General features: G+C 41.5%; 1 protein-coding gene across 2 annotated transcripts in view; it reads left to right on the top strand.

The window, feature by feature from the left end:
- Positions 1-16,296, top strand: part of ZNF385D (zinc finger protein 385D) — a 371,759-nt gene that overhangs the window by 343,489 nt on the left and 11,974 nt on the right. For both annotated transcript variants that reach the window (XM_062179219.1, XM_062179226.1), the window contains exon 5: positions 7,745-7,978. In XM_062179219.1, coding sequence (XP_062035203.1) covers positions 7,745-7,978 — 234 coding nt within the window. The remainder of the gene's footprint in view (positions 1-7,744; positions 7,979-16,296) is intronic.

Here is a 16,296-nt window from a genome sequence, read left to right as displayed (position 1 = left end):
CCTCCAGAGGAAGATCCAAAAGTTGAAACATTTTTAAAAAAGATTTATTTATTTATTTTTTATTTATTTGAATTGCAGAGTTACAGAGAGCGAGAGAGGGAGGGAGCAGAGAGAGAGAGAGAGAGACAGAGAGACAGAAAGACAGACAGATCTTCTATCTGCTGATTCACTTCCCGAATGTCTGCAATGGGCAGAGCTGAGCCAATTGAAAGCAAGGAACCAGAAATTTCTTCTAGGTCTCTCACATGGGTGCAGAGGCTCAAGCACTTTGGCCATTTTCTGCTGCTTTCCCAGGTACATTAGCAGGGAGCTGCACTGGAAGTGGAACAGCTGAGACTCCATCTCAAATGCTTTTTTATCAGAATAATTTATGTTCTAAGTGTTCAACAGTTAAGCACTTTTTTCTGTGTATGAAATCTACTCAATATAACCGCCTCAAACAAACTGTAACGTGGACACTTAAAAACATCTCAGAAGTTTCAGTTTGATAGTTGTGTTTTTTAAGTTTTTAGCGTATCTTGCCTTTCTACAATTTCTAATACATATAAGACAACTTGTGTCCATCAACAAATGAAGGTAATGTGGTAAATATACATAATAGAATACTCAACAGACATAAAAAGGATGAAATCTTATTATTTGCAACAACATACATGTTGCAGCACGCACACACACACACACACACGAACTCAGCCTTTATACTGTGGTCTTTGGGACACCCACTTGGGACACCCACTTCAGCTCCCACTTCCTTTTCCTGTAATTTCCATTTGCTTATTTGATTACTGAGTCTCATAAAAAAGTTCTCGGCTGCCACTGCGGCTCAGTAGGCTAATCCTCCGCCTGCAGCGCCGTCACTCCGGGTTCTAGTCCCTGTCGGGCGCTGGATTCTGTTCCGGTTGCTCCTCTTCCAGGCCAGCTCTCTGCTGTGGCCCGGGAATGCAGTGGAGGATGGCCAAAGTGCTTGGGCCCTGCACCCACATGGGAGACCAAGAGGAAGCACCTGGCTCCTGGCTTCGGATCAGCCAGGATCAGCTGCAGCGGCCATTGAGGGGTGAACCAACGGAAAAGGAAGAACTTTCTCTCTGTCTCTCTCTCACTGTCCACTCTGCCTGTCCAAAAAAAGTTCTTACAAGACCAAAAACATAGAAAGCTAAAGGGCCTTTTATTCCATTGGCTTGGGAAATGTGTAACCCTAAACAGTAGAAGGAAAGGGCAGGTGTTTAGTAGGTTAGTAGGTTAAGACACCAGTTAAGGTACCCCGATCCCAACCAGAGTACCTGTGTTCAGTAACCACCTCCAGTTCCTAACTCCAGTTTCCTGCTAATGCAGCCCCTGGGATGCAGTGCAGATGGCTCAAGTAATTGCATTCCTACCACATTGGAGACCTGGATTGAGTCCTTGGCTTCAAGTAGCTATTTAGGAAATGAACCAGTCTCTCTCTCTCCCTCCCCCCTCTTCCCTCTCTTTCCCCTCTCCTCTCTCTCCCTTCCTCTGTTCTCTCTCCCAATTAAAAAAAAAAAAAAGAGTACAAAGCAGAGCTCCATGCACAGGCAGGCCCAGGCATAGACTATTGTGCTCAATAAATGTTGGTTAAATTATATAGAATTGATAGAAAAGAAACTGCCAATAATAATTTCCAAAGATATGTGCTTTGTTTCTTTTTATGGTCATGAAACATCTTTCTAGACTTTAGAATGTCAGCATGTTTAAGAGGAAGCAGATGTTTGACTCACTTGATAGCAAATTTGAGTGAGACTTAAATTCATACAGGGAAAAAAAAATCAGATGCAATTCTGAGGCCTCAGTCTTCAGAAAAGCATGATGAGCACTTGGGGTCATAACATTAATTACTGTTACCTAGGAGGAAACTTAAATAACTCCACCTATGGTTTTTCCACTGAGATTATGAAGTTGTAACTAGAGGAATACACTTCGTACTTAAACCATGTAACTTGGCTGCTCTACATCGGTTATCCAGAATTCATGTTGTTGATATTTTCTGGAATGCGTTCTTACGCTTTGTGGATTTTTAAAAAGTATTTGCAGTGTTTTTATACAAGATGAGGGTCAAAAATGGGCTATTTGGAATACTGACACATTTCCTTTCATCCTCAATGAAAGCCCCATTGCACAAAGTATTAGCAATCTGTTTTGATGCCAAAGCCAAATAGTGACAGTTGCAATAATGAATATTTGCTACAGGGTGCTGGCAGAAAAATGGCGCAGAAATACAAGCACAAACCATCTCAATCCTTTTTCTTCCCATTGAATCTCACTCATTATTTTCAACTCCCTGTCACATATATTGTGCCTAGAGTCATTGGTTGAATAGTGCAAAGGAATCAGAATCAGCCTTTGGGAAAAATGAAGGAAAGTGAATCATTATCCTACTTTCTCATCTTTTGGAGAGGTGGGGAAGGGTGCAATGAAGAGAGCTATGGTTTATTTTTACTGCTTTGCACAAGAGGTTATTTGGGAACTGTCGATTTTCCCTTTCTCCTCTTTTAAAAATGATTTGATCAATATAGTATTTACAGAAATGGATGATTAGCTGTACATGATTAGCTTGGGTCGTGTTTAGTTTCATTTTAAGTCAAATGTTCAAGATGCTATCTTCAGAATGCATAAAATATCATGACTAATTCAAACCCTCTTACCAAAAAATCTAAATTTTAGTAATAAAAATTAAATGAAGAACAAGTAGAGCTGAGTCAGATTGTGGTTTTTCAAATCATCGTGCTGCCTGACAGCTATGGCATTAGGCAAGTTTCCAAATTTCTCCATACCTCAATTTCTTCTTAGGTCGGGATAAAAATAATATACACTTCTGGAGTTTTAGGGGCGTTCTGTGACTTCATATCTGTAAGTGCTTTAATAGTCTCTTTCAATAAATATTTTTTGAGTGTCTAGTCCATGTCAAGTATAAATGCAAGCATATAGCAACAAAACCAGATAAAGAGTTACTGAGTTATAGTTATGTTATTATTTCAAGTCATTTCAAGTTGTGTCATAAACTATTTTGCCAATAAGTGCATGATCTATGTTTACCGGCTTTCGTATTCCCAATGGCTTAGCATAGAACTTAACACAAAATAGCTGCTTAATAAATGCTGATGGAATGAAGTTTGAGTCATTGCAATAGAATTAGGATATGAAATGTCAAGTCAAAATTTCTGCTTTAGAGCATTTTTGTGACCTTGAAATTTTTTTAAAGAATTATTTATTTATTTGAAAGTCAGAGTTACACACAGAGAGAAGCAGAAGCAGAGAAAGAGAGGTATTCCATCTGCTGGTTCAATCCCCAACTGGCTTCAACGGCCGGAGGTGCGCTCATCCAAAGCCAGGAGCTAGGAGCTTCTTCCGTGTCTCCCATGTGGGTTCAGGTGCCCAGGTAGTTGGGCCATCTTCTGCTGCTTTCCCAGGCCACAGCAGAGAGCTGGATCAGAAGTGCAGCAGCTGGGGCTCAAACTGGTGCCCATAAGGGATGCCTGCACTGCAGGCGGTGGCTTTACCTGCTACACCACAACGCCGGCCCTGTGACCCTGAAAAATGTAGTGAAACTTCACTAAGAATCAAGAAAACTAATAAAACCACACTATGCCATTGCAATTCGAATGAGGCACTATTTGTTGACTGACTATAATTCCATTTTTCTTAAATTTAATAAACCTTAATTTTTAAAGTTTTATTTTTATAGAAAAAGTGTAATATAACCTATACCCTACACATAGTTCCTTTATTTTTTTTTTAAGATTTATTTTTATTTATTTGGAAGACAGAGTTACAGAGAGAGGTAGAGACAGAGAGAGAGGTCTTCTATCCGCTGGTTCACTCCCCAGATGGCTGCAACGGCCATAGCTGCACTGATCCGAAGCCAGGAGCCAGGAGCTTCTTCCGGGTCTCCCATGTGGGTGCAGTGGCCCAAGGACTTGGGCCATCTTCCATTGCTATCCCAGGCCATAGCAGAGAGCTGGATAAGAAAAGGAGCAGCTGGGACTAGAACTAGCACCCATGTGGGATGCTGGCGCTTCAAGCCAAGGTTTTAACCCACTGCACCACAGTGCTGTCCCCCCTTTATTGTTAACATCTCACCATACTATGGTACATTTGTCACAACTAATGAACCATTAGCAATATGTTATTATTGACTAAAACCCATGCATATTCAGAGTTCTTAAGTTTTTATCTGATGTCCTTTTTTTTTTCTCTCTTTAGGATCCCACATAACAGTTAGTTGTGCCTTCTTTGGCTTCCCTAGACTGGTCCTTAAATTTAAGTTTACTTATCTTTTTCTAATGGCTAGACAGGAATTATGGGCACTTGGGACAGGGTGAGAGGGAACCACAGAGATAATTCTCATCACTTCATATCAAAGAAAGGGACACGGGGCCGGCACTGCGGTGTAGCAGGCTAAGCCTCCGCCTGTGGTGCCCGCATTCCATATAGGCACCAGTTCATGTCCTGGCTGCTCCTCTTCAGATCCAGCTGTCTGCTTATAGCCTGGGAAGGTAGTACAGAATGGCTCAAGTGCTTAGGCCCCTGTACCTACATGGGAGACCTGGAAGAAGCTCCTGTCTCCTGGCTTCAGATCGGCCCAGCTGTGGCCATTATGGCCATTTGGGTAGTGAAACTCTCTGTCACTTCCTCTTTCTTCTGTAACTCTAACTCTCAAATAAATAAATAAACTCTTAAAGAAAAAAGAAACATGTTGTTATATAATCACACATTTAATGTATAATTGGTCATTTAATGTACCATATTAAGGGAAGTCTGCTATATGTGCTTTTGTATACAATATATAGAGCAGTCGGTTTTCTTTGAATAAGGCATAGTCTTCAAATATATTTACCTTACTTTTTTGGTTTCAAAAGAGCCCCTTTATCAGTCATCACACAAATAGATGAAAAATCTGTGTCTGGTTATAAGATTTTGTAGTCCTACCTTTAAGGAGTCGAGGTCTGTATATTAAATTTAAAATGAAAGCTATCACTTTGAATTTCTTTCAGCTTAACTGCAAGCTTAGAACATAACATATCTATGCTTACTATACCACAAAGTAGAAGCGCTGGATGTTAAGCAGTTTGTTATATTAATTCCCCTAAGCCTGTCTCATTCAAGGAACTTGCCTTAAGGAATGTCAGTGTTTGACTAAGCCATCAGCAAAAGGAATCTGATGTCTCTAATCTTATGGCGTCTTTGATATAAATGTACATTATCCTCTGGGGTCAGGAGAAACACTAATAAAGCTGTCACAGAGACTGGAAGATCCATAGTTTTGTTTATTCTATACTTTTGCTAACAAATTTCACCATAAATAGGAAAATTCGCTTAGGATTACTATGATTTATGCCATGTGCCATTTTCAGATCATGACATAAAATAAACATGTCAGTCAAGAAGAAAAGTTATTAGAAGTAAGGTATTACTAGGAAAATCTTTACCATGGTAGCTTTCAATGAAATAAATACCCACTACATCACACTGTGGCTTCAGTGTGTGGCCACGCTGAGATTAAATATAATATCTGTGTTTACGCTTGTCACTCCCCATACAGCTGCTTATAAGAACACTTCAGTGGTTTTAGCCCACTGCTGCTTCTGACCTTACTGTGGAGAATCAGTCATGGCCAAGAGCATCGTTCACAGCATTTTTTTTTTCAAAACTCCTGATTCCATGAAATATTTGCCATGATTCACTCTACAAGGGTGCTTCCAAAAAGTTTATGGAAAATGGAATTGAAAGATAAATTTATTTTGCTGCAAAATAATTTTGAAATCTATGCAGGTTTTTCTTTATATTCATTTTCCTTGAACTTTTTGAAGACTTCTTATAAACTTCTTGTCTGACCTTGGGAAATTTCCTAATGCTCTGGAATTCCCTGTTTTACAGCTCCGAAGGCTGATAGGTTATTTTGTAAGCATGATTTTGTAATTTGCTGCTACTGGTCATTTATTAACCATTCATAGGCACATATACATATACTTTTTAAAAATTATTTGTTTTACTGGAGACAGTTAACAACAAAAGGACCCTCTTAAAGTTGTAATATTTTTCTGCCATCTCTGGATTTTCAGAGATATCTGGGTGTTCCTGATGTTTTCATAATGGAAAGTTAGCAGGCAAGTAAAACTTCAGTGTTCAAGGGAATAAATGCATGAAAATAGCAAAACTTGGCATTAACGAAATTGTATTTTTTTCTAGTGATGAGACACTGATTTTCGGTGTGATTTTTTTAAAGCATGATTGGTGAACATCTTTTATAACAATGAATGAGACTTACTTATGATCTTCCTAGCTAAATGAGTGATTGAGAGTGTGTGAAGTGTCTGGTGAAGGAAGAGAGATCCAGATGAATCCTTTTGTGCAGCAGCCCCTCCCAAAGGCCTGTGTCTCTTCTTATTTCTTACTTTATATTTAGGAATATAGCGATAAAGGACCTCTTCTTGTATTCCCACCCCTACAGCTGTACCAAGGGGGATAGCCAAGGTAAAAGGCAACCTGTATCTGCAGTCAACCCTTCATAATATGAGCTAACAAGAAGCAAGTGTTCACAGAGACCACACCTCTTGCAGGCATGCCACTGTTCTTTATATCCGCTGGCCAACCCATGCACCAAGCACATTTCAGTGCGTCCTTAAATAGCTGTAACAACACATAGAATGACATATGGAATGACAGTTCCAAGTGCAGCTGCAGCTGGAGAGGCAGCCTGGGAATAGTTCGCATAGGACGATAAGGAACCAATTGAGAGTCACAAATAAGAACATTAAGAGTAGGTAGGATCTGAGTGTAGGGCTTATCTGAAATCCATTACTGGGGTTGGCAAACATCACTAACATGGTGATTGGCATCCTTGGGAGGAGAGGTGTGTGAACCCAAGTGAAGTTAGGTCAGAGTAGTCTCACTTTGAAGGCTAATCTCTCCAGATTCAGTATCAGACTTTGGAGCCAGGAGGTTGTAGGGTTACAGTGCATCAACAATTTCCTGGTCATCAAATTCTTGGAATGATGTGATCTTAACATGGTATGATCAGTCTGTGAATTCCTGGTGAATTGTGGCTATTTGTGCCACCAACTTCCCGAATACAGCCTGATACAGAACATATTTAATAAACATTCCGTACTAGAATTCCTGTAACTTTGATATTGATGATTTTTGTGCCTAGTGTTGAATTATAACTCCTGATAAATAGAATAATGATTTTCTGAACTGCTGATCTAGGCAAAGCAATTGTGACATTAAGAATCCCATATGTTTTTCATAAGCAAATACAAAAGTACCTTTACTTGTGTTTCATTCAACAGATGGAATTTAGAAGTAAAATATACAAGTAGTAAGAAAAAGAAAAAATATATTAAAAGCATTTATCCTCTATGATAATTTTAAAAAGCTATCTTTGTAGCAATTCATTATACAACATATAATATATTGTAACCATTATTTTATTAAGACCACATGCTAACAAGAGAAATTTGTGGGTATATTTATTTGCCCCACAAAGTATTTGTAAATACTCTTTGTGCATATTTTGAAGAATTGTTTGAATGTTTTATTTCAATATGTGAATTAGGTGTGATCAGCTTATAAATTTCCTCATGAAGTGATTGATAGAAGATTGGCAAGCAGCAGTTTGGAGCTATTCTTAACATTATTAGCAGAATCCAGTATTAGTGATACATTTCCAAATAGGGAAACTAATGCCATTGTCCCCCTCTCCTTTCTTGTGCTATTTTGAATGCAGACAGTACCGCAGGGACACCAGCAATATCAACGACGACAACTGTGGAAATCCGCAAAAGCAGTGTTATGACAACTGAGATCACCTCTAAAGTGGAAAAAAGCCCCACGACAGCCACTGGCAATAGCTCATGTCCTTCCACGGAGACGGAGGAAGAGAAGGCAAAACGGCTCCTTTACTGTTCGCTATGCAAGGTTGCTGTCAACTCCGCCTCACAGCTGGAGGCGCACAACAGTGGTGAGATGCAGCAATTTCTTTTCTGTCTCAACAGCTCTGCAATTATCTTCCTCTGAATAGATTAGATATTTTGCAGCAGGGGACAAGGGGGTAGCGAAAAGGTGGCAATTATTACATGGAATTCATTAATCATTAAAAAATAAAAGTGACAAGCCAAGTGTCATTTATGGCAGGGAAAGATTTCCAGGGCTTGCAGGCCATGGAGTGTGTGTGTGTGTGTGTGTGTGAGTGCGCGTTACTTAACGTTAGCAGATATGATAAGATAAAATTCTCAAGTGCGTTTTGCATTTTCATAATTCCTATATTGTTTATGTACTTCTGTGCATTCACATCTATAGAAAGTATCCTAGAATTGTACCATAATATTGCTGCAATATATGGCTACATAACTCTATACACCCTTTTTTTTTTTTTTTTTTTTTTGACAGGCAGAGTGGACAGTGAGAGAGAGAGAGACAGAGAGAAAGGTCTTCCTTTTGCCGTTGGTTCACCCTCCAATGGCCGCCGCGGCTGGCGCTGCGACCTGCGCATCGCGCCGATCCGATGGCAGGAGCCAGGTGCTTCTCCTGGTCTCCCATGGGGTGCAGGGCCCAAGCACTTGGGCCATCCTCCACTGCACTCCCTGGCCACGCAGAGAGCTGGCCTGGAAGAGGAGCAACCGGGACAGGATCGGTGCTCCAACCGGGACTAGAACCCGGTGTGCCGGCGCCGCAAGGCGGAGGATTAGCCTAGTGAGCCGCGGCGCCGGCCTCTATACACCCTTTTGGGTAAAGCCCCTCTATTATGATAATTATAGCAAATAATGTTATCTGTGTTATAAGTCTGTGTGATGAAGACCAGTAAACTCAAGAAAGTCTATATTACACACAGCACTTGAGCGACTGATGTATGGTCTTTACATGGAACTTGAGGGTACTCAAAGAGTTAATGGAGATGGAATTAAAAGATGAATCTATTCTGGTGCAAGAAATTTTGAAACCTATGAATGGGGTTTCAAGAACTTTTTGAAAATCACCTGTATGTATAGATTTCCAAATTTTTTTGCACCAATATAAGCTTATCTTCTAATTGCATTTTCCTTGAGCTTTTTAAAATGCATTATGTTAGATTTACTGTTCCCAACAACTTAAAGTCATTATTTTTCATTTGATTGAGATTCTGATATGAAAGAATACATGACCAGTTAAGTGATAGAACCATGATTTAAACCCAGTCTCAAACTCCAAATTTTAATAGCAGAATATACTGAAACACAAACATGCCAGAATAAACTGCTTTCCCAATATATTTTTGGGCCATTCAGCTGTTCTTTTGGTTGGGTATGTGTGTGTCTGTGTGTATCACTAAAACACACCCCCCCCTGTGTATATATATATATAGATGTAATGGATATGTATTATGTGTACAAAAATATCACATACCTCTCTCTCCCTACAGACACACATACACACACACAAACACACACACACCCCAGATTTTCTCTAAAGACCAGTGTCATTGCCAAGATGAACTTTCCTCTGAGAGACCGGGTTCATTGCCAAGATTCTGTCAGCAGCTATGATAGAAGATGAATCATTTGTGAATCATGCCCCGAGTTTATACTGCAGCTGTATGTTGAGTCACTGACCAGTCATTTGCTGTACTAGTAATTTGCAAATATTGACTTCAAGACTCCAGGGAGTAATTGCAGAGAGAGAACAATTCCTTCAGCACACATCTTCCCTCTAGCATATAACACTAGTTGTAGCTGGAAAGAGTTCATGAGTTCAGGGACTGAGAAACACAGAAAAGCATCTGGCCCCAAGTCAGAATCCGCACTATGCAGATTTGCCACATGTTTCCTTGTGCAAATCCATTTCTTCCTGTATGTAAGAGGCTTGTGTGTATGGGCACATCACTGGAAGTCCACTTATTCCTCAAGAATTCTTGATTTTTTTTCGTAGTGATTAAAAAAACACATTCATTTTGAGGAGGGATCAAATAAACCATGCCCTTTGAGGCCAGGGTTCATTTATCAAGAATTTGAGAGTCCTTGAATTCTTATCAGAAACATCAAAAGAATGTAATGTATATGGATGAAATTGACATTTTGAGGTTTGATTATTATTTACAGCCTTCGTCTTTTCTGTTGAGAAACAATGTTTTTTTCTTCTATTTGTTGAATTCTTTATTTAGTGGAGGGTTAAGCTGGTGATTATAAAATAAACTGAAAGTGTGTCACTATAAAAATCAGGAGAAAAAATAAGGCAGGAAGGAGTCCGGGGAGTTGAAGGAGGTGAATGGCTGTCACCTCCTACTTGGATTCTAATATAGGAGTCTTCCCAGAGAACCTTCAGCTTCTCCGAGGGCTTTAGACGCTCCCTAGGTTGCCCCTGGGGTCTCCTCATCCCCTAATTCCCTCTCTGCATCAGAGATCTTTTTCTGTTTGGAAACCGCCCACCCCACATTGTGGGCCTAATGACTGGCTCGCTGTGTCAGGACTACTAGAGTCAGCAAAGGAAAAAAGGAAAACACACAAGGCCGCCTCTGTCTGCTCCCTTTGACCTCCGGAGTCAGCTCTGTTATTTGTAACTGCAGTAGTGTTGAGAGGCCCATTATGTCGGGGACTTTCACTAGATGCAGATGAATGTGATACAACCCTGCCTGCATCCGAGCAACCTGCTGTCCGCACACTGACTTCCTCTGGGGTGAGTGCGATGAGAGAGGCTCCATATGTCCTACTCTCCTGCCAGGAGCCGGGCAGCAGTAGCCAGAGTCATCGCAGGATTACTGCGATGTGTTGCTACTCAGATTCTCCCAGGAGCAGACTCTGAGACAAGGATTACAGGCAAATTGTTTTTGTTTTGTTTTGTTTTCATAGAGGTGAATGAAAAAGATTAGGGGACCAACAAGGTGCGTCATTTAGCCAGTTTCCAACCTAGGCAACCAGAGCCTACCAAACAAAACCTTCAAGCTCATGACCCATGCTCTGTTTCACTGTAATGTGTATTTTTTTAAATATAGATTTATTTATTATTTGAAAGGCAGAGTGACAGAGAGAGGGAGAGGAGGAGAGAGAGAGAGAGAGAGAGAGAGGGCTCTCAACTGTTAGTTCACTCTGCAAATGACTGCTATGGCCAAGACTGAGCCAGACTGAAGTCAGGAGCCTTGAATTCCATCTGGATCTCCCGCGTGGGTGCTGGGGCCTGTGTACTTGGGCCGTCTTCTGCTGCTTCCCCAGGTGCTTTAGCATTGAGCAGGATTGGAAGTGGAGCAGCTAGGACTTGAACAGGCACACAAATACAGCTGCCCACAATGCCAGCCCCAACGTTTCCCTGTTTCAAACATAAAAACTACAGCTGGCTACATAGAATGCCAGAGTTGAATTAACTCAGATTGTGTTTCTTAACCTTTGTGATCACTGTGCTACCCTTGTTAATGTGTACAGTAGAACTGTTTACAATTTTAAAGAGGAGCACCACAGGGATTGAATGCATGAACGGTATCTTCAATGAGCCCAGAAAATTAGGAACTGTTAAGAATCTACAATGAAACAACACTTGTGTCTGAGTTTGTGTGTATCTGGAGCTGTTTTAGGATAAGTAATAAAATGTACTAGGTTATTGTATACTAATCTCAGTGGTCCCCACGTCGGTTGTTTGGAATATAGCCCTACCTTGTTTTTTGGCGTTGTTCTTCCTCTGACATTAAAGTGCCCAGCTCATGTGCAAGTGGAAAGCACACTGTTTAGGCCATTTAATTGTTGTTTTCTCAACTCACCTTGAGGCACCCTCTTACTGTCTGCACTCAGGGAGCACCACAGTCACCGCCCCACTGCCCTCTGCAGGCACCACTACCCTCCAATGTGACTCAAAGGAACGTTCCCTCTTTCTCCCAGGGTCAGCTGTTAGGAAACCTCTGGGAAGGCTGGGTTGTGTTTTCTTTTATTTATTTATTTTTTGTTTGTTTGGCAGGCAGAGTTAGACAGTGAGAGAGAGATACAGAGAGAAAGGTCTTCCTTCCGCTGTTTCACTCCCTGAATGGCCTCTACGGCTGGTGCTGCACCGATCCGAAGCCAGGAGCCAGGTGCTTCCTCCTGGTCTCCCATGCGGGTGCAAGGGTCCAAGCACTTGGGCCATCCTCCACTGCCTTCCCGGGCCACAGCAGAGAGCTGGACTGGAAGAGGAGCAACCAGGACAGAACCAGCGCCCCGACCAGGACTAGAACCTGGGGTACCGGTGCCGCAGGTAGAGAATTAGCCTAGTGAGCCGCGGCGCCGGCCACGGTTGTGTTTTTCAGGCAACCTGTTTATAGGCCAATTTTGATAGAAGCAGCCAGGCTGCAGGTGGGGAGATACTTATCCTGCATTTGAGTAACAATTCTAAGGATTTTTTTTTCCTCTTCAGAAGCATATTATGTAGAGACAGGAAATACAGTCTGTAACATGGAGTGTAGAATTTAGCATCTATGGGCTGCTCCTGGGAAGCCAATGATCTTACTTTCAAACATGTTCATTTTTAAATCTTGAAAAATGTATTCTGAGCTATAAACAACTGACCACAAGCAAATTTGGGGAATAAAATTTCCATTCATCACCGTTTGTGGTATGATCCAATAGAATGGACTGCAAGTGATCAAACCTGATTTTGAAATTAATGGAAAATCAATTAATACCGAATAATTAGATACGCAAATTTTTATGTGAACTTGAGCAAGGAGATTATGTTTTCCATGTCTTTTTCTCTCCCTGTCCCTCAGTCTTTCTGTCTTCAGTGGAATTAAGAGGCCATGTGGCAACATTTACGGATCCAGCATGATGCCACAATAATTAGTATGACCACAGCTGCTGGATTTATTTAGGGGTCAGTGGTGTTATTTCATTTGTTTTTTGTTTTTCTTTTTCACCATTTGAGGTGACAGTTAATTGATCTGTGTTCCATGACATCTACATACAGGAATTTAACACAGACATTCTTGTTTGGATTTTTTGAAGTGAAGCAGCTCCTCTGAACTAACTAGCAGAGTGCAAAAAGTAATCCAACAATGTTTAAAATACCTTAGGATGTGGGGTAGGTGCCATGGTATAGTAGGTTAATCCTTAGCCTGTGGTGCCAGCATCCCATGTGGGCGCTGGTTCTAGTTCTGGTTGCTCCATTTCCAGTCCAGCTCTCTGCTGTGGCCCAGGAAAGCAGTGAAAAATGGCCCAAGTCCTTGGGCCCCTGCACCTGCATGGGAGACAAGGAAGAAGCACCTGGCTCCTGACTTCGGATTGGCGCAGCTCTGGCCATTGCAGCTATTTGGAGAGCCAACGGAAGGAAGACCTTTTTGTCTGTCTCTCCCTCTCACTGTCTGTAACTCTAACTCTCAAATAAAATAAATAAAATCTTTAAAAAAATACCTTAGGAGGACATAGTCCTTTCACAAAATCCAGAATTCCTCTTGAAATTTGCATGCTGTGGACACAAATGTTAACAAAAGTTGTGTTTTGTTTTTTCTTTAATGAAATTCCCACCCTACTTCAAAGATCCTAGTAGGCAATGATTAGTTTAGCTTATTTTGATGGTTTTCTCTATACAATTACAAAAAAAAAACCTTTTTAAAAATATTTATTTATTTGAAAGTCAGAATTATAGCGAGAGAGAAGGAAAGGCAGAGAAAGGGAGCGAGGTCTTGCATCTGCTGGTTCATTCCCCATTAGCTGCAATGGCTGGAGCTGCACCGATCCAAAGCCAGGAGCCAGGAGCTTCTTCCAAGTCTCCCACATGGGTGCAGGGGCCCAAGCACTTTGGCCATCTTCTGCTGCTTTCTCCAGCCATAGCAGAAAGCTGGATCGGAAGTGGAGCAGCTGGGACTTGAACTGGCACCCGTATGGGATGCTGGCACTGCAGGTGGCGACTTTACCCACTATGCCACAGCACCAACCTCCCTCCTCCACCAAAAAAACAAAACAAAACACCAACTTTAAAGCATTTTGTAGTTGAAGCTTAGCACAAATTTGGGCAGATATTTCTGGTAATCACTAAGTAGCAGCGTCGATAATTTTCACTAAACTCATTCCAGTTTTTGATCCCTTGATGGAGTGTATTCTATCCCTCACTGAGCTTAGTATATACAGAGAAGACTACTATGAAAGGGCACATTAAATTACAATTTGAAATGCTTAGAGATTTATAAACAAAAATAGCTCTACAAGGAGAAAGAGATTGACTAAAATTCATCAAGCTCATGGGGCAATGAAGAATAATGCTGAAAACTACTAATGCATTTAACGTAACAACCCAGGAAATCAAAGAATTTCCTTTTCTTTCTTTTTTTTTAAAAGATATATTTATTGACTTGAAAGAGTTACACACAGAGAGAAGGAGAGGAGGGGACAGGGTGGGGTGTCTTCCAATTGCTGGTTCATTTCCCAGTCGGCTGCAACAGCTGGAGCTGTGCAGATCTAGAGCCAGGAGCCAGGAACTTGCTCCAGGTCTCCCATGTGGGTGCAGGGGCCCAAGGACTTGGGCCATCTTCTACTGCTTTCCCAGGCCACAGCAGAGAGCTGGATCAGAAGTGGAGCAGCGGGTCCTGAACTAGCGCCCATATGGGATGCCAGCGCTTCAGGCCAGGGTATTAACCTGCTACCTCATAGTGCTGGCCCCATGGAGAATTTCCTTTTCTATAACTCAGAAAATTAAGACACAAAAAAACTTATGCTCACAAAGCTAACGATTCAAATCTGAAGCACTCCTTTAAGTCAGTCAGGTGTGGTTGGTGTTTATGGCATTGTTATTAAGGCTCCAAAATGATCAGCCATGTCGACCCAGCACCTAAATTGGTTAATCTTCAGTTTGATTGGAGATAAAAGAAGAGACCGTCCTATCCCAATTCTGTTCTTGTGCCTTCTTTAAATTTTCTGCAAATGATAAAGCAACAGTCAAGCCTCATAAGCCTTGTTCCACCTGCCCCTGCGGTACATTTTTGAGTACTACAGCTGTACTATCATAGCCATTTAAATGTATTTTTTTTTTATTTGACAGAATTAGACAATGAGCTAGAGAGACAGAGACAAAGGTCTTCCTTCCATTGGTTCACCCCCCAAATGGCTGCTACAGCCAGAGCTAAGCCAATCTGAAGCCAGGAGCCAGGAGCTTCCTCCTGGTCTCCCATGAGGGTGCAGGGGCCCAAGCACTTGGGCCATCCTCCACTGCCCTCCCCAGCCACAGCAGAGAGCTGGACTGGAAGAGGAGCAACCAGGACTAGAACCTGGTGCCCATATGGGATGCCAGCACCGCAGGCGGAGGATTAACTAAGTGAGCCATGGCGCTGGCCCCAGCCATTTAAATTTAAATAAATTTCAACTTCATTTTCTCAGAAGCAGTGGTCTCATTTCAATGGCTCAAGAGCCACCCATGGCTAAATAGCTACTCGGTTAGCCATGAGTCTAATGTACTAAAGCTATAATTCACAAGTAATATGTTTGTGGGGTTGTGATAGTAGATAATTTGGGCTGTATTACATCATTGAGAGTATTCAGGGTTATTTCACATTCGGTTATCTCTCACTTGTTTACCACCACAATAAGTGACTTCAGAGATATGGCAAAATGCATTTTCTGGCCAGGTAGTTTTTCAGGATTGTTCTTGTGGTTTCACATGTAACACAGTGGAAGGCTCTACCCCTGTTACTTTTCCTGCCCACGCCTCACATAAAGTCGTTGGTGTTCAGAACATTTCAGGACACTGAAACAAGGGAATGTGTTGGCAGTGAGGTTATGGGGCTTGAAGTGGAGGACTGGGTAGTTTTTCGCTTTTCACCTTACACCTTTTTGTACTTGAATTTTCTATCAAAAGTGTCTGCCACTTTCATTTAAAATTTAAAAAAGTAAAGCTAGTTTACATAAAGAGGAAACAAAAACAGATATTATCAGTCACTAAGACAGCATCATACACCAGTTACACTACAGCATTGTGAATAATTGGTTTATGTATTGGTTATTGAGTGTTAATTTTGTGAGGACGTTTTTGCTAGACTCTCTCGGGGCATGCTTCACACATGGCATGCTTCAAGCTCTGAAGGCCTTGTTTAAGGTGATGAGAGGAGTGCCCAAGGGTATTGTGCAGTGCACAGTGTTTTCCAGGCAGATGGATAAAAGAGACTTGCTACATGCCTCATATTCCCCCTCACCTGCTGGGATTTCAAGGGTTATATCCATGTGGATTCCATATGTGTATCTCTCTTTCAAGCCAACCCTTGGGCTGGGTCCCTCAGCCTGCAGAGTTCTCTGGGATTCCTTTGGCTTTCTGGGTGTATCTTGTGGGTTGTCTCTCACGCCATCACTATTTCATAGCTTTCCC

The sequence above is a fragment of the Lepus europaeus genome, chromosome 2, assembly GCF_033115175.1.
Source record: "Lepus europaeus isolate LE1 chromosome 2, mLepTim1.pri, whole genome shotgun sequence".
In the NCBI taxonomy this organism is placed as follows: domain Eukaryota; kingdom Metazoa; phylum Chordata; class Mammalia; order Lagomorpha; family Leporidae; genus Lepus; species Lepus europaeus.
The sequence above is the reverse complement of the archived record's forward strand: the minus strand, read 5'-3'. Positions and strand labels throughout refer to the sequence as shown.